The sequence below is a fragment of the Crocodylus siamensis genome, chromosome 5, assembly GCF_052110815.1.
Source record: "Crocodylus siamensis isolate JL-2025a chromosome 5, ASM5211081v1, whole genome shotgun sequence".
Lineage (NCBI taxonomy): Eukaryota > Metazoa > Chordata > Crocodylia > Crocodylidae > Crocodylus > Crocodylus siamensis.
This window is the reverse complement of record NC_143399.1, coordinates 8,993,712-9,015,872: the sequence shown is the minus strand read 5'-3', so window position 1 is coordinate 9,015,872 and position 22,161 is coordinate 8,993,712. Positions and strand designations below refer to the sequence as shown.

The 22,161-nt window shown below is 45.1% G+C and overlaps 1 protein-coding gene across 3 annotated transcripts in view; it reads left to right on the top strand.

The window, feature by feature from the left end:
- The first annotated feature begins 392 nt into the window (after positions 1–392).
- The window catches only part of CC2D1B (coiled-coil and C2 domain containing 1B), a 53,326-nt gene continuing 31,557 nt past the window's right edge, over positions 393–22,161 (top strand). For 2 of the 3 annotated variants that reach the window (XM_090049217.1, XM_090049218.1), the window contains exons 1-9: positions 406–523; positions 1,285–1,380; positions 4,924–5,062; positions 12,136–12,248; positions 13,350–13,472; positions 15,529–15,666; positions 18,768–19,029; positions 19,639–19,763; positions 19,931–20,006. In XM_090049217.1, the coding sequence (XP_089905343.1) occupies positions 1,315–1,380; positions 4,924–5,062; positions 12,136–12,248; positions 13,350–13,472; positions 15,529–15,666; positions 18,768–19,029; positions 19,639–19,763; positions 19,931–20,006 (1,042 nt within the window). In that variant the 5' untranslated portion in view covers positions 406–523; positions 1,285–1,314. Of the gene's footprint in view, positions 524–1,284; positions 1,381–4,923; positions 5,063–12,135; positions 12,249–13,349; positions 13,473–15,528; positions 15,667–18,767; positions 19,030–19,638; positions 19,764–19,930; positions 20,007–22,161 lie in introns of all 3 variants that reach the window. The other variant, XM_090049219.1, reaches the window with a different exon arrangement.

Here is a 22,161-nt window from a genome sequence, read left to right as displayed (position 1 = left end):
AAGTTGAAATACAGATGTTACAGGAGCAAAAATATGAACAAGCTGTGGGGGGTTTGCTCGTTTGTTTTTATTCCACTCCAAAACCTCAGCCATGCCACAGATCCCATAACAGATGCACTGTGGGACTGTGGAGGTGCAGCGGGAAGGTTGGGATCCCGCGACAGGTGCGTTGTAGGACTGTGAAGGTGCAGCCAGAGGGCTGGGATCCCACAACAGGTGCATTATGGGACTGTGGAGGTACAGCTGGAGGGTTGGCCCTTGCGAGACGTGCATTGTGGGGCTGCAGAAGTGCAGCGGGAGGGCCTGGCAGGCGGTGCTCCGGGGGGCTGTGGGCGGCTGACAGCAGGGCCGGGCAGCTCGGGAAGCGCGCGGTGCTGCCTCCCCGCCCGGCGGGACGAAGTCGCCGCGTCCTCGCCCCGCCCCGCCCAGCGGGCGGGACCCGGCTTGGCCCCGCCCCGTCTGCGCACGCGCGGTGCCTGCGGCGCGGCGGCCCCTCAGCGCGTCCTGCGGGCGGGAGGCCGAGGTGGGCCCGGGCGGCCTGTGCGTCCCGCGGGGCTGGCTCGCGTGTCCTCCCCGCACTTGGGGAGGGGCCCGTGTGGGACTGGGGCTCGGGCTGGTGTGTGTGTGTGATGTCATGTTTCCTGCCTGCCTGTCGGGGGAGGGGGGTGTCTGATGCCTGCGTGTGTCTAGTGTGTGCACACCTGCCCGTGCATGCGGGATGCGGGGGGTTGTCTGATGTTTGTGCACACCTTCACATGTATCTGTGTGTGTGGGGGGGTGTCTGGTGTGTGTGCACACCTGCGTGTGTGTGTGTGTGAGGGGTGTCTGGGGGGGAGGGTTGTGTGTGTGCACACCTGCATGTGTGCCTGTGGGGAGGGGGGGTGCACACCTGCATGTGTGCCTGTGGTGTGGTGTGTCTGGGTGGGTGTCTGGCGTGTGCGCACCTGTGTGTGTGCCTGTGGGGTGTGATGTATGTGGGGGGGTGCCTGGTGTGTGTGCACCTGCGTGTGTCTGTGGTGTGTAGGGGGAGGTGTCAGGCTCCCGCCCCTGCCCATGGTGGGGAGGAGCGGTGGCCCCAGGTGTGGGCACCCGGGCTGTGGCTGCCAGGGGTCAGCCCCAGCCGTGTGACCTGCAGCCCAGGTGCTTGCAACAGCTCTGCCCAGCTCCTAGGGGTCCTGGGCAGGCAGCAGACTGCTGCGCCTGGCTTGCTGTCTGGGGAGGTTTTGGCCTGTGTCACACCAGGCGTCTGCAGTCTCACCTGTGCCTCCATCTCACTTTGTTAAGGGCGGCATCCTCGAAAGTTCAGGAACCATCATGATTGGCAGGAGACCCAAGAAAAGCCCTCAGGTGAAAGGCCAGGGAGCTGCTGCAGCGAAGCAGGTAAGGGAAGGTCTCACACCACCAGACTGGCACTCGCAGTGCCACCCTCCCTCCTTGACCTTGCGATGCCTGCTGCTTAATGAGTTCTCTGCTTTTCCCCAACCTTGTGGGTCTTTCCTTGGCAATGGCAGGGAGGTGACACCAGCTATCGCAGCAATTGAGGGATTAGAAATAGACCTGCTGCAAGACTTGTTGTCTCAGTGTCTTGCTCTTTGCCTGCCTGCCTGCCTGATGACTCATCCCCAAGATAAGGCTGTGCCGAAGCCACTTTGGAATTTCTCTAGCATCTCCCTAGATGCTGATTAGACTTGGGAGAGCTGGAGCTCAATCAGGACGGAATCCAGGTGCAAGACTAGGGAGGGGACAGGGTGTGCCTGGAGATAGCATGGAGTTGTCAGGGAATAGTTTTAGGTGAAGCTTTAAAAATGAGAAGGAGCTTGAAAGTCAGTGTGAGATAGGAAAGCAAATATACTTGGTATCGGGTAAATATGGCGATGTTTGCTATGACTTGTGGTGATAGGAAAGGGAGGTTGAAGTGGAAAAAGCCGGAAAGATGGGAAGTTAGACGAAGAAACTATGGACTGATATGTTTATAATAGGGTTACAGTTGACCCATTTTCAGTCAAGCCCCTAATGCAGCCAGGTAAGCTGGAATCAGACAGCTCCAAGAGCATAGTAGTTGTGTGTGGGTGTTTTTTCCAATGAGCTGAACTAGAAATACGTCTTTCTTTTAACTGCATGTCTGTTATTGCATCCATAATGCCACCATCAGGTTAGTACTGTACTACAGTTTACATTTCAGAATTAAATATATGTTTATGTATGTTACTTACATTTTATCAAGAAAAGATGCAAAAAGTGGAAAAAAATCAAAGGAGTTAAAAGACTGAACAGTAAATCCAAGATTTTGAAACAGACAAGATATTCAGGCCTCCTGGCAAATGGAGGCTAGTTTCTTGCACTGTATTTTCCAGTATCTTGTTAATTTACAAACGATCCCTGCTGTGGACTGCTTTACATTATATCTGCTATGCACTGTTCTCTGTCAGTCTGAAGTGCTTCCCCATGCTTTCCCTAAAATACCTGTTTGATACCTGATGAGTTTAGCAAAAGCTTAATTTACGGTGACAGTGAGGAGCTTGGAGCCAGAACGCTGACGTTACAGGTGGTTTGTAACGTGACAATGAGCAGATCACACACGTCTGCCCTTAATTACTCATTTGTAAAGGGTACGCATTATTAAATAGAGCTTTGTATCTTTAGAGCATTAAATAAACATTGGGCAAAAATCTCCATTTTCTTCCCTGTCTATCTGGAAGAGAGAGAGAGAGAGGAGTAGCAGCAGTAGCCATACTGCTGGGGATTAACTGATTTATCCAGAGTCACATAGCGAATCAAGGGTAATACCAGGTTTAGCAAATTAATTACTGACTCTCTGTTCTGTGCCTGATGTTCTTCATCATGCTATCTTGCATTAATACCCAATCCAAAGGGGTGAATTAACCTCAGTTCATAGTTATAATGCACTTTGAGTTCCTTGAATAAGAGGTGCCACAGAAGTGGAACATTGTTTCTGGATTTAATCCTATCACAAATAATCCTGAGACTGGGGGTTTTTTGTCTATAAGTTTCTCATAGAACAAATCTCATCTAGAGAGCACAATAAAACTGCAGATGCTCCCTCTGCCTGAAGAAGAGTGTTTGTACCCGAAAGCTTGCAAAGAACAACTTTTACAACTATTTTACTTGATCTAATAAAAAATATCAGATGAATCCGAAGAACTTTCTGCCATACAGAAATTAACACGCATGCAGTATGCATGTATTGGGCTGTGCAGCAGCATTTTTGTTTACAATTCCTTTATGCAGCTTCAGGTGGAGGCTAAATAACAGTAGATAATTTCAGCTTCACTGTTTTGGACACTTATTTTTCAGCTGTAAGTCTAAGTTCAGCTGGAGCAACAGTATGACAAGCAACATTCAAGGAAGTGGTGGTATTTTTTCAGTAGGTGACATTCTTTCTCTGTATCGGTACTGAACCAGTACTCTAATGCTGTGGTTCTCAACCTTTTTAGGCTTGAGACACTCCTCAGTAGTCTCAAGGCACCTCTCGGAAAATGCCATCTCTTACTTTTCACTCCTTTTTAACTGCAGAGAAAAATAGAGCAGTTTTTCTGTTGTGGCAAACTCATAAATATCACAGCAGGTCAGAATGGTTTTAACACTATGGATTCCTATTTGAAACCTGGGTTTAACTTGTGAATCATATTTGCACATGCTGCAGCACCTTGGTTGAGCATCAGTGCTCTAATATCATGGAATACTAGACTTCCAGAGTTGCCATCTTTTACAGTAGCATTTCTCAGCCCGTGGGTCTCAAGAATATTTGAAAGAGTCACAAACAGACTTTAAAAATGGACCAACAAACATTAAAAATAGATTCTTCTGTAAAGGAAAAGAATGTGGGAAACTGGCTTTTTTCTTGCAGGCTGGCAGAGTTTCAGACTGCAAGGGGGTGCTTTATGCTGCTCATGCCCCACACATGCAGTTCCCTGCCTGTACACCCACTCCCTACCCCACATGCTGTGGGGCTGGGGCCTGGGAGTGGGGGGCAGTCGGTCAGAATCAAGAGGACTGGCCACTGATGTTTTACAAATGGGTCCTGGTACAAAAATGGTTGAGAACCACTGTTAGAAGAGACAGAGCACTGTAGTCTTTGTCCTCCTTTGGCATGTTTTGAAGGAAAAGGAGAATCACCCCTAGGGTTTTGGCCAGAGTATAGTTTGTATAGTATTCTTCTTACCTGATTCCCCCTTTAGCTTTGTTTAGCTTTGGTGGTGTTCGCTTCCTGCCCTTAGCAACTATACATTGTTGTAATGTGGTTCTGAACTGTTGCTGGCTCTTCCCTTGACTGCACTTCCTTGTGCAGTGGAACATTTGTATCTATGACTGTACGCATATCTTATTTAGTCAAACAGAAGATGACCCTGATTATAAGAACAACCCCTTGAATAATTAGAGTCTATATATGAAACATTTATAAATTTGTTATAATTTTCCAGGCATAGAATCTAGTTAACGGAGTTTTGCCTTGAATTTGTTTAAATAGATTGTTGAAAGAGAGATGAAGATAAAGTCTTTGCAGTGCTCATTTATCATAGTTATATGATATGAAGAGTAATAAATATAAGTTACTCTTTTAGATTTGTTGGAATCTTCCTGCTGAAATCTGTTACCCTACGTGTTACTAAACTATTTTAACCTATTATTTCACATACTTGATCCTCTTGTGGGCAACTTAGTGTCCACCTCAGAAGGATTATTCACTGCTTCCCTTGAGTAGTGTACCTAGTTTCATTTATGTATGTCTCTGTATTTGCTTTGCATTAGTAGTCAGATTATAGGGCATCATAGTTAAGAACTCCAACATGATATCCATGTTATCTTTGAATGCAAAATACATGGAGATATTTAAGCAGTGCAGGTGGATTGATATTTTAAGTTGGTCCCTGTTCTCACTGGAATATTTTCCCTTGGTTTCAGCTGGGGCTGTTTGTAGATTTTAATCCTGATGAAATGCTGCTGGATTTAGAAGGCGGTGATGAAGGAGACCTAGAAGCAGAGCTTGCTGCTATCACTGGAGAAAAAGTGACAGAAAGGAAATCAAAACCAAGAGGAAAAAGTAAGTTTCTGGCGCTAATTAAGAGATCCTAATTTACAGAGGTCACTTTTTTCTGGATATTGTCATCTACTAATGGGTAATACCCAAAATTACTATATCACCCAGAGAGATCTTTTTGTGTCTACTTTACTGTGAAAGATCTAAGTTGTGTAGAAGCAAGAGTAAGAGGTAACTTTATTGTGGTCTTTAATTGTCCAGGAAAAGTGAAGATTTCTGACACCACAGTGCCCATTCATTTAGTATACAAAGACATGCTAAGATTCAGTGGTGGAAGTAGAAGATTCAAGATGGAAATAAGGCATGTAGGGTATAGGTGCACCAATATATCAGTTGGGTAGCTAGATTAGATAACTAGATTTTGAATTGAATAGTGGCTTTTTAGACTAAAGATTTGCGGTCTTTAAAATAATATGACATAGCTGTTCTTTCAGCATGCATCTCCTCTTAAATTTTGCTTTAGCAGAAATTCTTTTATGAAATTAATTGGGTTTTTTTTAAATTGGCCATCAAATAAAGAATCCTCTTTCTAGCCTTCCTAGCTAATTATTTGTTACACAGCATTGAGTAAAAGACTTAAAAGAATCCAGTAATGTTCTTAGCCTGCAAGGACATATTTTACACACGTCCTTTTGTCATCGAGTCTGCTCTCTGTTTCTCTTTGGCCCTTTTGGTAGTTAGCACAGAATTAACTATAGCAGCTCAGGTCTTAATTCTCAGACAATTATATCTTTAGCTCATACGTTCTACAAATCACTTACGAGATATATAGTTAAGTGGTTTTTGTGCCATCTAGAAGCCAAGAACTTTGAAGCACTACCCTCTTTTCAGATAGTGACTTTTTCTTTGGTCCAGTCAAAGCATTTAATTCTCTTTTTTCAGTCTTTCTATCTGTAAAATGAAGATAAAAGTTTACAGGGTGTTGCAGATTAATTAATTTGTTAATGCTTACTATGACCATTGAAAGCTTATAACTAACGTGTGTGAGTGGTACATGTATTACAGGGCTATTGCTTGATCACTGCAGCCCTTGCTTTTCTGAAACAAAAACTGTAGGTCTAACCCCCCTTTTGCTTACCAAAGAGCAGAAACCTATGTCTCTGAAAGGAAAGAATTAGACAAGTGCAAGCAGGCTGCTGGAAGTGGTAGGAGGAAATCCCATTTGGGAATGAGCCTAGCATCCAAATGGAGCAGGTTCCAAAGAATGATTGGATAGAAAGTAGGATGGGCATAGGAAAAAGAGGGATCAGGGAAGTAAAGTAGGAAAGAATTAAAAGAAGTAAGGATCAGAAGATGGGGGAGAGAGGGTGTAAGAAAAGGGAAATTGTTCAAGTAACAGGAGATTGAGTAGAAGTGTGTTGGAAAGAGCAGTGGCAAAGGAACAACATTTTTCCTGGACTGTGTTGGATCTTTACTTTCAGTGCTCTGTGCATCAATTGTGGAACTGCTGTAGATCAAGGAAGGAAATTATTTCCTTTTGGCAGTGAAGATCATTTGTAATACTGCATTTGTCCTGCACCCATCGTCTTTGTCTTTCTAATGCTAAGAATTACTGGGACCATTTCTTGTTGGTACTTGCATGAGCAAAGCAGAATGAGTCTTGGAACAAAGATTCCTCAAATATCTTAAAGAAGCAAAAAAAACCTCTTTACTGCTCTGATATGTTGTCTTCCTGTTTTATGTTGGTCATGAGTATATGGTGCAATGAGCATGTCTCTGGAATTTTTTTTCCCCCCTCAATTCCAGTGCTGGCATAGTAGTAGGTTTATCCAGGGTCTCCAGATGACAACTGCCTGTTTACCACTGACAAGTGTGAGCAGTGTAAATGAGGCAAAGCTGGTCTTGTAGTTAAGGCACCTGGCTGGGAGTTTAGAGGGGGTGATTCAGTCTGCCCCCAGAGTTCCTGTGTGACTGCAGCCCAGGCTCCAGCTCTGTAACTCTTCTGGAGAGACTGGAACCTAAATGGAGGTAACAACCCTTTCCCCATCTTTTCACCCTTGGTGTATACTATCAGGAGTGGGGATTGTTTCTTGCTGTTTTTAAACAGAGCCAAGTATAGATTCATAGATGATGATCTGTTGAGGTCCCTTCCAACCCTAGCAAGTCCAGCCCCCTGCCTAGGCAGGAAAGAGCGCTGGGGTCAGATGACCCCAGCCAGATGCCTAACCAGCCTTCTCTTAAAGACCCCCAAGGGAGGGGAGAGCGCCACCTCCCTTGGAAGCCCATATCAAATTTTGGCCGCTCTTACCATGAAAAAGTTTTTCCTGATATCTAGCCTAAATCTGCTGTCTGTCAGTTCATGACCATAGTGGGCCCTTGTGCTTACTGCACCAGTGCCTTGTACAGGAGGATGAATTCCTTCCTAATTCTACTGAAAATGCCTTGGCTGACACTTCCTTGAATCACGTTTGCCTTTTTCACAGCTGCATCACATTATTAGCTTATACTTCCTGTGATCAACTAATGCATCAAGCTCTTTCTCTTCGCCTTGCATTTCCAACTGATAAACTCCCCAGTTTATAGCATAAATTCTTATTTGTCTCTATGTGTATGACCGTGTACTTTATACTATTCCTGTTCTTCCTATTACTCCAGTCATCCATTTCTTTCCCTATGACATTCCAGCCCTCTTGTATTGGCATTGTTTCCTGATCTTGTGTCACTGGGAGATTCCCTTAGCACTCCTACTTCTTGTGCCATGGTCGTTAATGAAAAAAATATAAAATTGGACCCAAGACCCTGATCTTTGAGAAACTCAGCTTGCAGCCTCCCCTTAGCTGTAGACTTTGCTTAGTAGGACCTGTTTTCAACAATCAGGTCCTTATGCACATTTCTTATCCCCATCTTTTTCAGCTTAACCAGTGTTGAAAGTTACCAAATGTTTTACAGAGAGAAATGCATTTATCCCACATTGGTCTAGAAATTCAGTTATTTCAAAGGGAGGTAGTTGGATGGGTTTGTAAGTAAACTTAAGTCACTTCTGTCCCATTTTTCTCTTACCTTGATGCCTTCATTCTTTGCTTCAAAATTCATTTGGAAGCCTTGAGTGCTATTGAAGTCAGACTAGTGAACCTGCAGTTTGCAAGATCTGATTCATATTGATTTCTGACAATTCTCATTTATCCTCTGCTTTCCTCGTTTCAAAGGTGTAGATTTCTTTGCCAGTCAGCCCTTTTCACCTTTCCTTGTACTGCCTTTACCTTCCTCTCTACTTATGCTTATTATCCTTTTGGGGTGGTTAGTCATTCAGGTAGGTCTGAACTCCGTCCTACAAGTTTCTCCCCCTGCTTGAGATTGTTTTTACATGTCTGATTAAGTGAACATCTGAACTTTCTTTGTATTTAGGTTGTTGAATTCATCACTCCTCTTGTCTTTGCTAATTACCCTTTGTGTTTCTCAGAGTTTATCCTTTTGCAGTCAAAAACCAAAGTGACAGGCTGATTTTTGTTTAGTCTTCCACTTAATTTAAACTGAATCTGCTGTGATCACTTGATTGAAACCAGCTCTTTTTGTAACATCTTCAATGCATACAAAAGCCTAGTTGGCAAACCTTTGGTTTGTTTAGTGACTGCTTAGTGAAGAAATCTGTCAGCTCTTGAATCCAGGAATAACTAGGTCTTGCCATTATTAGCAGCATTTGTTCTCTACTTTGCGTCTGGGAAGCTGAAGTCTTTCATAACAATGCAGCCCTCAGTACTATTTTCTGTAATAACATGACAGCAATCTCCAGATCTGTCCAGGAGGAGAGAGTCTGTAACAGACATTTAACACTACTTTCCAAAATGATTTTGACCTAAACAGATTATTTTATCCATACTGTGCTGTCTCATTTCTTTAATTAATCGCGTCATGAATGCACAGTGCTACATGACTGCTTTTCCTTCTTTTTTTTTTTTTTTCTTTCTCGAACTGTACACATCCTTCAACTCCTGTGTTCCAGACATGACTGCTATTTTATTATGGTTTTATAATTCCTATAATAATACAGTTCATGTCCTGCACCAGTAGTTCTGGTCTTTCCTTTTGTTGCCCAGGCTTCTCGCATTAGTTCACTGATCTCATCCAGTTTCCTAGCTGGAATGGTAGGTATAGCTTTTCCCTTTACTATGTCACCTGCCTAACTTCTGCTCTTGTTTCTCACTGCTCTCCATTCATCTGCCCTCTGTGTTCCTTTATCCCTGGTCTCACTTGATAGTTCTCGCCCTGTATATCCAACGGGGACCTCTCCTATTGTAGAGTTACAGAAAATTCTCCAATCTTATGCCGCACATTTCCTAGTTTAAACTTCTTATCGGCCATGCCATCCTTTGTCATAGAAAGCCAGTAAGTTGGGTCCATCTTTTGAGAAGAATCCTTTCCATGAATGCCTCACAGGCCACGTCCACATGAGTGTACACGTTTGTTTCCCCAGGGGCAAAAAGCAGTGGCGCACCTTGTGCTGCTGCTGGTCATCCCTAGGGAACACCTGTGCCATGCACCCTCTGGTATGCAGCAGATTACCCCAGATGGGGTAGGGGAAGCTGGAGCCCACCTAGTGCTGGCTCCAGCCACCTTACCTGGGATCCCAGGGGCCTCCTTGGGCTGCAGTATGGCAATCCTGCCACTTGGAGCCTAGCCAGCTGCCGGAGTATGGCTTTGGGCGGCGCATGCCATCCCTGCATGTGACACCCCAGTTTTTCTTTGTGCGGATTTTTTTGATCCCAGGATCTCCGCAATGGTCAAACATCGGGCATTGAGCCATGTGGGGTTCTACATTATCTTCTTACACTGTCCCCATTGAAGATGGCCTGAGCATTGAGTCATTTAAGCATCTTTCCTGGCTTTCTGTAGCAGTCTTTGATAAATGCCAGCAGGAACCTTGTAGTGTCATTTTTTTTCCACACAAAGGGTAGCCAGTCTCATTTCTCCCACTGCCAGTGGATTCCTTTTTTTAGCCTCAGCTCCACATCTTGTGTCCTTGCTACTAACAGGTAGGAGCAGGCACTTATGTTCTCTGGATCTACTTTGAGAAAAGACCTGTTAACTCTTCTTTATGACGGGGTCTCCAGTCGGGGAATCTACCTCTTCCCATGAGTCAGATGCTGCAGGTTACTTAAATATTGTACACCCTGTCCTGTCGTTGTTGCAGATCTGACTTTTTCAATATTATAAATAAAAAAAAAAGTCTTAAAATATGCTTTGTCTGCTTCCATCATTACCTTCAGAGGCCGGAGCTTGAATAGTTTGAATTTGTTTCCATAAGACAGATGAAAACAAAGGGATGGGGAGAGACTGAGCATAGTGAGCTGTGTGGTCAGGTTGCAGTTGCCTCATGAAAACTTCTCCTCATTCCTGTGGCCAGCTGTATTTTCCCTGTTCTCTGGAGGACTCAGCTAATACAAATGGGTAAGGGAAACTCCCCAGAGAAGAAGAGCATGTTTCAGAGCATTTGGATCCCATATTCGTTGGTTCTTGTGAAACAAGTCTCAATTTCCTAGGGATAAAATTCCATTTAACCATGAAAGCTGCTGCTGGTAGATACAACTCGATTTGGTTCAAGCCTTTCTCATGGTATTGAAATTTCTGCCATTAACTAAAGAACTGATCCCAAAACTCCCAGTTTGTACGCTTGACCTCTTGTTGGGGAGCTTTGTGCTAAGTTCTTTTCCACCCTTCCACCTACTATAGGTGGCACTAGCCAGAAAAAAGCACTGCTGTCAGTTTGCAGCTTGCTGGTGGGGATTAGAAGTGGGAAAGACTATGGACAATGGAAAGGGAAAGAAAGGACAGCAAAGCAAATGAAAACCAGATGCACAAGAAAGAGAAAAGACACTGTGAGGGAAAAGGCCATAAAAAAGAGATGAAAGTTGTGATGTGATGAGGAGATGCAGCTAATATATTTGGGACGGAGCAGAACAAGAGATGCAAGTGAAGATGCTTTAGCCAGTACAAGACCTGGGACCCACTCCACCAGCTTCACTTATAGTTTCATAGTAGCTAGGGTTAGGAGGGACTTGAACAGATCATCTAGCCTGACCCCCTGCTACAGGCAGGAATGAATGCTGGGTTCACAAGACCCCAGGCAGGTGATCATATAACCTCCTTTTGAATTTGCCCAAGGTAGGGGTGAGGACCACTTCCCTGGGAAATTGGTTCCAGATTTTGGCCATCCTAACTAAAATTTGCCTTCTGATCTCTAACCTAAACCTATTCTCCATCAGCTTATTACCACTGTTCCTTGTCACTCCAGGTGGTGCTGGGGAAAAAAGGGCTCTACCTATTTGCTGATGATCTCCCCTGATGAGTCTGTAGGCAGCCACCAGGTCCCCCCTCAGCCTCCTCTTGCTGAGGCTGAACAGGTTCAGGTCCCTCAGTCTCTCCTTGTAGGGCCTGTCCTGCCCTCACCAAGCGGGTGGCCCTCCTCTGAACCCTCTCCAGGTTGGCCACATCCCTTTTGAAGTGCAGCGCCCAGAACTGGACGCAATACTCCAACTGCAGCCTGACCAAAGTCGCATAGAGGGGGAGGATCACCTCTCTAGACCGGCTTGAGATGCATCTGTGGATGCATGACAAGGTATGGCTGGCCTTGTTGGCTACAGTCTGGCATTGGCGGACTGTTCATTCATGTTCATCTTGGAGTCAGTAATGACTCCAAGATCCCTTTCCGCCTCTGTGCTTTCAAGTGGGGAACTCCCCAGCCTGTATGTGTGCTGTGGATTCCTTCTCCCAAGGTGCAGCACTCTGCATTTGTCTGCATTGAACCCCATCCTATTTTCATCTGCCCACTTTTGTAGTCTGTCTAAATCTGTTTGCAGCCTCTCTCTCCCTTCATGTGTGTCCACCTCGCCCCACATCTTAATATCATCAGCAAACTTGGACAGCATGCTTTCCACCCGCTCGTCCAAGTCACTGATGAAGATGTTAAACAGCGCGGGCCCCGTTTTGCTGTTCAGAAACAAATGCTGTCCTCTAGCTGAAAAGGAAAAGGGGCAGGCTTCATCCCATTTCCTTTGTTCTGTGCCTGTGTGCTTTAGCATTTATCTTGCAACTATTTGCCTGGGTCTCAAGGTTGATCTGTGCTTGGTTGCCTTCTTCAGCCCCTCTGCCCATGGAACATATTGAAAAGATGGCTGCAGAGTGCATGAAGGACCTGAATGAAGATGAGGAGGGAACAGAGGATGAAGATTTAGAGAAGGATACAGATCTTCTGGTAGGTGCAGAATTCTGTTGTGCAAAATGTCTTTCATGGGCAACTCCCAAGACTGTCAAAGCCCGCTAGCTCTTAGAGAAATTCAGGCATGCAAACTCTACAGATGTGGTTTTGGATGGCCAGATCTTCTCCAAGAGTGGTGGTGATACCTGACTACACATGGGCACTTTTATCTTTAAGATAAAATTATTACTGTGCGATGGAAAAGTGACCTGTACATAGCTAAGTTTAGGAAAGGGGGAGATAAATTGCATTTGTTACAGTAATTGGTGATGGAGAACTATCTAGAGCAGGGCTGTCCAACTTCTAGGCCCTAAGGGACTGTGCTAGGTGTACTGTGCCGATGTTCCTCCATTCCTGCCCTCCCATTCATCCTCAGTTTCCCATGTTCACACACTGTCCTGTCCCGTGGGACAAAGGCAGAAAACAGTAGCTGAAGAAGACAAGGGGGAACCCTGAGACTCTGGCTGCTGTTGCTGCTGCATCCAGAGCAATGAGGAGAGCAGTGGCTGGGTGAGAGTCTGGGGGCTGCACATTAATCCCTCACATGCCACCAGTTGGACAGCCCTGATTTAGAGGTTCAAAGCTGAGGTTTAGAAGATGCTTCTCTCCACTACCACAGCTTCCTGCATTCTTCAGCAGAGCAAGGAACTTCCCAGCGACATGCTGGTGTGTGAGACCTTGGTTTGCATGTTGAGCTGTGAATTATTCAGGGCTGTTTCCAGTTACAGCCAAAACCTGGAACAAACTAAATGAACTGAGCTGGCTGAAATGGAAGCAGGTTTAGAATGTCAGAACTTGTGTTTAAAGTTCAAATGAAGTGCTGGATCCAAGGAGTTCTTACTTTTTCCAACTCATATCTTCCCTCCTCCCCCAACAGTTAGGGCATCCCTGTTTCCATAGAGTTGCATCATTCTTGATACAAATGGCAAATGTTATGCTGGGCCTTTGTCTTGGATAAAAGGCTTTGGTACATGATTCAGCCTTTGTATCACAGCAAGGGGAATGTGTTCCAGTTTTCTGATTCCTGCAGCATCAGTTTTCACTGTGCTGAAAGCACTGCGTATTCCACAGCAATTGCTTCACTGGTTCTTGTTCTAGGAAGAATTACAGGAGGTTCTGGGTGAAGATGATGAGACAGGAAGTGATAAGGACGAGACAGTAGCAATGGAGGTGCCAGCAGCTCCACCCATATTGCAACAGCCACCTGAACAGCAGGCACAGGTAAGAGAGAGCTGTGTGTTTGACTTCTCAGTTCCACTGACTCAGTCTCATTATTATTAGGGGTGCACCGATAAAGATTTTTATGGCCAATACTAATGGACGATTATTAACCAGCCATATCAGCCGATACTGATCCAATCGTTGATTTATAGGAACACAGCCAGGCAGCTTGGAGAGCAGCCTTCTGCTGGTAAGTCTGTGAGGAGGAAAGGGGTGTGTTGGGGGCAGATTGAGGCCCACCACAAGGAGGGAGAAAAGGGGTGGGACAGGGGCAGGCACTCCCCAGCCAGAGGGGTGAATGCAACCCCAGGAGCAGGCCAGAGGTGCAGGTGCCTTGACCAGGTGGCATGGGGTGGTGCTTTACCACTGTGTGCACCCCCAGAGGAGGCATGGGGGGCATGTGCCCCCCTCCCACATTTGTGCACAGGGTGAGGGTGGGCTGCCCACTGTGGGCTTGGGGCCAGGGCCTGCTCCAGCCTCTTCCCAGCAGGGGGGCTGAGCTGGGGCTGCGCTCAGGGCAGAAGGGGGTGGAGTGGGCGACAGTGGCACTGGGAGGGGTGACTATGGGGAATTTTGGAGTGGCTACAGCCCACCCTATAGCCACCCCTCCCAGCACTGCCTACCCCATCCCTGCATACTTGGACAGCCTCTCCACTGGGAAGAGGCTGGTACAGCCTCTGGCCCTGAACCTGCAGCAGGCAGCCTGCCTCTGCCCAAAACACAAATCCAGGGGGAGGGTGGGGTGCACTGGCTGGGCAGCGTCTGTCCCTTCCCCACTCCTTCCCTCACCATGGGGGCTTTGATCTACCCCCACACACCCCTTCCCCCTCAGACTTACCAGCAGGAGGCTGCTCTCCAAGCTGCCCAGCTGTATTCCTGGCTGTATGCGTGCTGCAGCTGCACACGTGCACACAGCATTTATTGGTGACATTATTGGCTAAAAACAGCTGATTGCCGATAATGTTAATTTTCCTTTTATTGGTGCCAGTCCGATATGTGATCGATATATCAGTGCACCTCTAATTATGATAGGATGGCAAGTAAGACTCTAAAGCGATCTTATCTTCAGCACATTTCTCTGTAAGTGCTGGTGCTGTACTTGTATCATTCGTTTGCTCTGAGCGTGAATTTGGTATTTGTGAAAATGAGCCACTAAGAATGCCCGCTAGAGCATTGTGCACACATCTCGCTCCTCACTTCCAGCATCCCTGCTACCTCTGTCTTGTGACTCTTCCTGCCTTTGACCAGTCCACCAGAATTCAGACTTGGAGCAGCCCTGGAGACCCTCTCCCAAGGCCTAACCTAGACTGACTGCCAGTGGTGTTGAGCTGTGTAGTATTTCAGGATATCTTTCTCCACAGAATTTGTCTGTTTTTATGGTCAGCTACTCTGTTCAGTTGCCCATTTGTAAAGATTCCAGGACTTTGGTGCATCATGTGCAAGAATAAATGGACAGGGCCAGGTTTGTATAGTGATGACAGCCATTATGTCAGTAGCTTGCTGAAAGATCTGTTTAGTTACGGAGTGTCTGTAAGCAGTGGATAGCAGATGCTTTAGTTATACTGCTTATGTCACTGGCTTTGACTTTGCAGCTTGGAGGAGGTGCTAGAAAGAGATCTTGGTGGGGCAGCCAGACGGTGAGCAGTCCTGAAGGGTGTAAACCAACATAGTGAAGAAAATCAACATTCACACCCCAAAATGCCCTCCAATCCCTCCTCCAGGACATGGGGTCTGAAAGACTTCACTGTTCTCCCTTGTCCACATTTTAACCACATGTCTCCAGTTACTTGGTGACTGTAAGTTTCCTGAATTACTCCACCCACTTTGCACTGTTGCTTCTTTCATGGGAAGCCCAGGGATGAATCTAGGGAGCGTTAGTTCAGTACAAGTGCCCCTCTGTTTCAGAGTGGCTTCCCATTTTGTGCCTCCTACCTTGGTTCCTGTGCCTAGCACTGCTGTATGTGTTACTGTATGTAGAAAGTCTGTTCTTTTCTATTGAGTACTATAGCATTATTTGGGAAGGTAGATAATCTGTCTGCCTCTCTCTTGTTTTGAGGTCACATCCACTTCAGTGGTTTCCAGTGAGCTGCAGCAGATACTAGAGACCAGAATTGCTAACTATAAGACGGCTATCTCAAACGCAAAGGAAGCAGGTGAAAGTGCCAAAGCACGGCGGTACGAAAGAGGACTTAAGGTATGTCAGATTCACCAGATGTTTGCGGCTGTTTGTTCTCTGGGCAGGCAGGCTCCTGTTAAACCTACCCTAGAAGAGATCGTGAGAGCTTTTGTGTTGTTTTGAAAGTGTCTGTGTTCTCTGACTTTGCATGCATTGTGTGGGAGAGAGCAAGCAGAATGCACCATGCAACTCCTTGTAGATGCACGGAGGCTTAAAATGTGTTTCATATAAACACAAATTTCAGCATCAGGATAAATGTATCTTGTTTTTTTAGCATCCATGGGAGAAAAATGTTTTGGGCATCTCTCTGCAGTGCTTGTAACTCAGTCATTGCAGCAGTGTGTGAGGGCTTGAGAGCCTCAGCAACCTAAGTCTGTCTTCGTTTTCCAGGCACTTTGCAAATAATACGTGTATAGGCTGAATGATGAAAATTGAACTTGCTTTTGAAAGTACTTTCTATTGTATACTCTCACATGGTGCCATTTACCCAGGGCAGTAAATATGTTTTAAAAGCACAGTAATAGGCTCAGTGGTGAGATTAATTTTCACAAAATATGCACCTTTTATCTAAAAATATGGTATGTGGTAAAGTGTTATCCCAGTAACTTGCACTGATTTGGCATTCAGTAGGTTTGCAGAACGTGTAATTAAAATGTCCTTTTCTGACCGAACTTGCAGCTGGCCCAGATTCAGCAATGACACTTATGGAAGGACCTGAATTTGAGCTATAATTATTACCCTAACTGGTGTCACTTTTTTAACTAAATTTTCAGAGTGTTCCTAGAACCTGTAGCTGTTTAAGTTTCCTTTTCTCAGGACTAAACTTCCACTCCATCAGTTGAATCACTTGTCTGTGACAAGGGAATTGTTCCTTCTCTGAGTGCCTTAGCTGTGCTTGGAAATGGAAATTGAACAGTCTCTTTACCCACTTTGGCAATTTTCAACGGCAGCTTTTTCTTTTTCTTCAGTTTTCCCACAGCTTTGGCACTTCCCAGCCAGGTGGCAGCATTTGCTTTTAAGTCTACAGTGGCAGGTGTTGTTGCTACTTGCCTTCTTCCTCTCCCTCAGCATTTCAGACCATATCTAAAACTGCATTGTTCAGCAAAGCTTCACGGCTCCATGGTGCCTGCTGAGGGAGAATCTAACTGTAAACTGCTAAAAGGTTTAGAACAAAAAGGAAGCCATATCCAAGGGACAAATGTGCACGCTGGAAGAACTGTGTGTGCTGGTGGGGGTGTAAATATACAGTAATTGTGTGACCTTTCTTGTGGGGAAACCCCAGAAAGCAAAAAAAGCCTGCTTCACCAAAACCAGAAACTTAATGTCCTGCTGGGGCTTTATATACATTTATAACATGTCTTCCAAGGTAAGGCATTTTTGCACACTTTGTCACTTCTCTCAAAGCTCTGGTGCCACTAGTAAGATCAATAGAGCAGATCCACATTTTCTCTTTAATAAGCCAAGTTACTTTCTACAGGGTATTGTGGTGGGTATTTCCAGGCTCCTGGAGCTGCATCCAGCAGCATCCAAGTCTTTTTTTTTTTTTTTTTTTTGCCTGGGAAGATGACGATAAACCAGATTCTGCGCATCACTGGAACACCCCACACTTCTCTCTCAGCCACTCCCAAGTAGCTTTACAAGCACTGATACGTCAAAGGATGGGAGCATGGGTTGTCGAACAGCACAAATTCCAAGCTGGCAGTGCTTTTATTTCTCACTTCCTGTCACCATTTGAACCAGTGAGCTGACTCTAGTGCAGTGGTTCTCTTGTTATACTTGAGGCACCCCTTGGAAAATGCCAGTTCTTAGCTTTCACTCTTTTTCATAGTGGAAAAAAAATAATACAGCAATTCTTCTGTTGGAAAGAACTTGGGAAGACCACAGCAGGCCAGAATGGTTTTGACACTTTGGATTCCTATTGGAAATCTCTCTTTTTATCCTGTGGCTCATGTAGGTGTTTATACCTCTAAAAGTGCTGTTATTGAACAGCTCCTCATGGCACCCTCACTGCTCTAGTAGGGAGGAAACTTTTGGTTTGCCCTGAAATCCATGGTACTTTGCTCTGTTAAAGAGCCCTTATAAAGGGGATGGTGTCAGTAGTTGATGCAGTGAGGAACTGAGTTGCAGTTGATCTTTGTAACTTTTATCAGGGACAGCTAGCTTATGAAACTAGTAATGGTGCAGAAGGTTTTCATCTAGTTCGTTAGTTCAAAGCAGTTTCCAGTCATTACCACCTGAAGACTGCCCTAGACAGATGAAATGAGTTTGGTCTTCTGGTCTCCACCTTGCCCTGAAATCTCCCGGGGAGGCGGGGGTCAGAAAAATCTAGGCCAGTGGTGTACAACCTTTTGGCCCTGTGGGCCAAATGAGCAGCATGGGTCCAGTCCTTGGTCAGATTGGACTCTGCACACCCAGATTCAAACAGCATTGCCCCTGCCTGGCCCCACATGCGAAGGTTGGGGTCCCAGGACTCTGTACCACCCCTACCTGGTCCCCCATGCATGCTTGAGGCCCCAGGACCCTGTGCTGCCTCCACTGGGCTTCAAGTCTTGGAATTAGGACTCTACTGCCTCTGCCCAGCCTTACATGTGTGATTCGGGCTCTGAGGCTTGTATCCCTGACAAGGTATTGGGGCCCTGCATACCAAATCATGGATCAGATGATTCGGTGCTGGGTCAAGATGGGGTGTGCAGGCCAGGGATTGAGCATCCCTGGTCAAGACCGATTACAAAAGATACTGCTAATGCTGACATTCAGTCACTTCGTTTGCAGTCTGAGTGACAAAGGTTTCATAAGCTAGTCAGTGTGGCCCCAGTCTCCTCACTGCTAGAAAAGAGAACTCTCCCAGCCCTGTGTTGGTGCATGGACCAAGTGAATTTGCATTACCAGCTGTGCGGAGAATGTGTTGCTTTGTCAGTCTTTCCTTTAGTTCTGCAGCAATCCTGGTGCTGATGAAATAAGGAGAAACTGTAAACGGTGAGAATGTCTAGTCAAAGAGGATGGCTTAATGCTTCTTGCTCTATGTAGGGGAACAAGTTTGAGATATAGTGATCATACACAATCTGCGTCTTTAATGGAAATTCCATCTCTTCTTGATTTCACTCCTCGATCTCTGCTAGACGCTAGAAACCATGCTGGTTGCAGTGAAGAAGGGAAGGAAGATCAGTGAAGAAGAAATACCGCCCCCGGTAGCATCAGGAAAGAGCTCTGCTCACATACCTCAAGCCACAGGAGCTGTACCAGAGCCTTCAGGTGGTCTGGCTGAAGAAGTATCTGAACAGAAAGTGAAATCACCTGCAGGTCACGAGTTAAAGCCTGACAGTAATGTGGAGCCAGCTTCTCCGCGGGGTCACGATGCTGTCACAGCTGTCCTGGAAACAGGTACAATGTTACTTGGTAATAAGGATTTCCAATACATCAGTTTTTGGGAAGTACCCACTTCCCGAGTATCTGCCTGTCTGAGTATGATTCAGGAATACGTTGATCGCGCTTCTTACCTGAGAGTCTCAAACTGTTTAAGGACCTGAGTTCACGACTTGAGCAGGATCACACAGAGGAATCGTTTGCAATTGGGACTAGAGCTTGGGGGTTCTGACTCCCAGGTCTCTTTATAACTGCCATAGTGGCAGGTGGAAGGCATTCCTAGGGGTTCCTGTCGTTGAACTGTCTGTCTCTTGTTCAGTTTTTCCATACCTCGGTTTCTCAGCCAACATATGAAGGTAATTCTGCTCCATGTAATACAAGGAAGTGTGAGGAACACATCACTGCTTGTGAGGAGCTTTGACATCCTATATAAAAGGCACTGTAGGACTGTAAAGTGGGATTGCTGTGGCTGATGGGACTTCTGGGGTTGCCCTGGATGAAGGGATCATTATGCACTGCAGATGTGTGATTCCACGTACTAAGGAACTAATGCATGTTTTGGTGTATGAGAGAGTCAGGGGATGCAGCTCATGCTGGTATAATCCTTGATTTTATTGTCTTATGCAGAACCCCTAGACACGAGCACACGAGCGCTCCTGGTTACAAGGCAAAAGGAGTATAAAACAGCAGCTCTGAAAGCCAAGCAGCAAGGGGATCTAGAGAAGGCAAAAGAATATATGAAGATTGGCAAGGTACAGCATTCAAACACCAGACATCCGGGTTAGGAATCTAACCACTAGAAAATGCTTCCTAAGCAGTGGACTTGTCTATCCTCTTACTTTCAGGAAAGTTCCACACCCACTGGTGGATGTTGGGTGTACAAGAATGAATCTCCTTTTGCTTGGTTTTTCTGTTTTAGAAATTTGCTCTGGTCCTAGAAGCTCTGGACAATGGAGAGCCTGTAGACCTCCAGAATATGCCCCCATCTCCACAAGGTAAGACCAATCAGTAGAGCATGTCAGATGGGAGATCCTTTCAATCTCTTTGTAAAGCAACAGAAAGGTTTTGGATTGAATTACAAGGCCACAAAAGATTTGAAAATTATACATCATGTAGTTTGCTATATAGTTGTCTCTGACTAGGACTACCAAACCACAGCTGAACAGAGGGACCAGTGTCTTTCCCTGAAGCCATCATCTGGAGCCATCCTGGGTAGAAACGAACCTAGTTTCTAGCAGTACTACTTAGATCCCTTTGTATTGTGGACCACACATCTTCTTGGGTCCTTACAGATGTAGGGGGAAAAAACCCAGCACTTCTAAGCTTGGTGCATTCCCGTGCTGAGTGCAGTGCATGCCCAGAAGAGGAATTACATCAGTTTGACCCAGCTTGTCTAGTATCTGTATAGCTTGTGCGCTTTAGCAGGGTTGTTGGATGCTTTTATCTAATAACTAATTGAATCAGCTGTTAAATAAAAGCACCAAAAAGCCATGCTGAAGCACACAAGCTATATAGATGCTAGGGAGCCAGGTCAAACTGATGTGCTTCCTCTACTGCTAAAGTACTGTTTTTGTGGGGGGCTTTCCACATCTGTTAGCACCCCTTGTGTGCATCTTCCTCCCAGTCTTAATTGTCCATGCATTTCCAATTTCTGGTTATAAGAAATAGCAATATTAGGATTGGATTTAGAAGTAAAATGGTGACCTTGATTTAGTGCAGGGGGGGTACTTGATTGTCTCTTCCTATTTTGTCCCTGTATTTCACTTTTCTGGGAATAAAACTAAAGAACTTGTTACCCCCAGCCATCTTGGTTTGCTCCCCACCTCAGTCTACCTAGGTCACTTTGCAGTTTGGTTTTCTGCCAGTGTACCTGTCCAGTTTTGGTGTTATCAGGAAAATTGATCACTTATTTACCCTAGGTACAGAAATGAGGCCCGCAGTCCAGGGTTCAAGGGGGCTTGCATTGTGAAATGTCTTTTTGATGCTCAATAAAATCTTTAGAAATTGGAGTGGTTTGACTTGCCTGCAAGGACCAGGGAACATCTCTCCTTGCACAATGAGAAATGTTGTTCCATTTTAGTAGGAGTTGATCTATGAGCCAGTCAGAAAAAATATGATTTAAGTGACAGATAGTATGGTCGGGTACCTTTTGACCTGTCACAATTTTTTTCAAACTTTATTTCATCCTGATTTCCCTCTACCACCCTGCCCTACTTGATTTCTGATTTGACTTTAATGGCTGCTTCCTAGAAAACAGATGTGGCTGGTTCATAAACTGTTTGCAAGCTGCTAGAAATGAGAGGTTTCAGCAGATAACAGGTATAATTCAGAAACAAAATGAATGAAGTAGCAGCAGCTAAAGCTGTAAATTGAAAGAGAAAGAAGATAGGCACTTCACTGGAATAGTGCCTTCAATTCTATCTCTTGATCTGACAATATTGCAGACATGTAGATCAACCATAAATGTGTTTTCAGGAAGTAAAATGTTCTGATCCTTGAAAGCTATCAAACTTAAAATATACCAATCCAAATGCATTAAAATCATTACTACCAGACAACGCTCAATCTGTAGAATACGCTGCTTTTTCGTTCAGTAAAAATAATGAGATGTTTGTTTTAAATATAAATGAAAAGCATCTGTAGTTTTACTAGCTAAGATGAGGTGTATGAATCCTTAGGGTATAAACTGATCAACGGCAGGAGACAGAGAAAGACTTCCCCATTATACTGCACAAGTAAATTCAGCATAGATTTGGAGGGAGTGTTTCTTTTTTTTCTAGATTATTAAACGTTGCCAGGCAAAAGATTATCTGAATAGATGGTCTTATTATCTGTCCTCTTTTGGTCATTTTTGGGTTACTGAGCTCCTTAGTATGTTAACACGGTTGTTTGCTCCATCTCCTATACGTTGATGTATCAAGTTATATTTTTGGAGGGATGCTACCTAGAAGGGTTTGTTTCTTACTGTTTTGGCTAAAAGTTTTATCAAGCACTCAACTAGAAACATGCTTGATTTCCATAAAGCACTGGCAGCTAATAACAGGAGCTTTAGGCTGTTCTAGCCATCCAGAGATTGCTTTGAAGCTGAACAGCTGCCTGAGAGGTGTTGTGATTAAACAAGATTTCCTTCTGAATGCAGACTGACTTGCT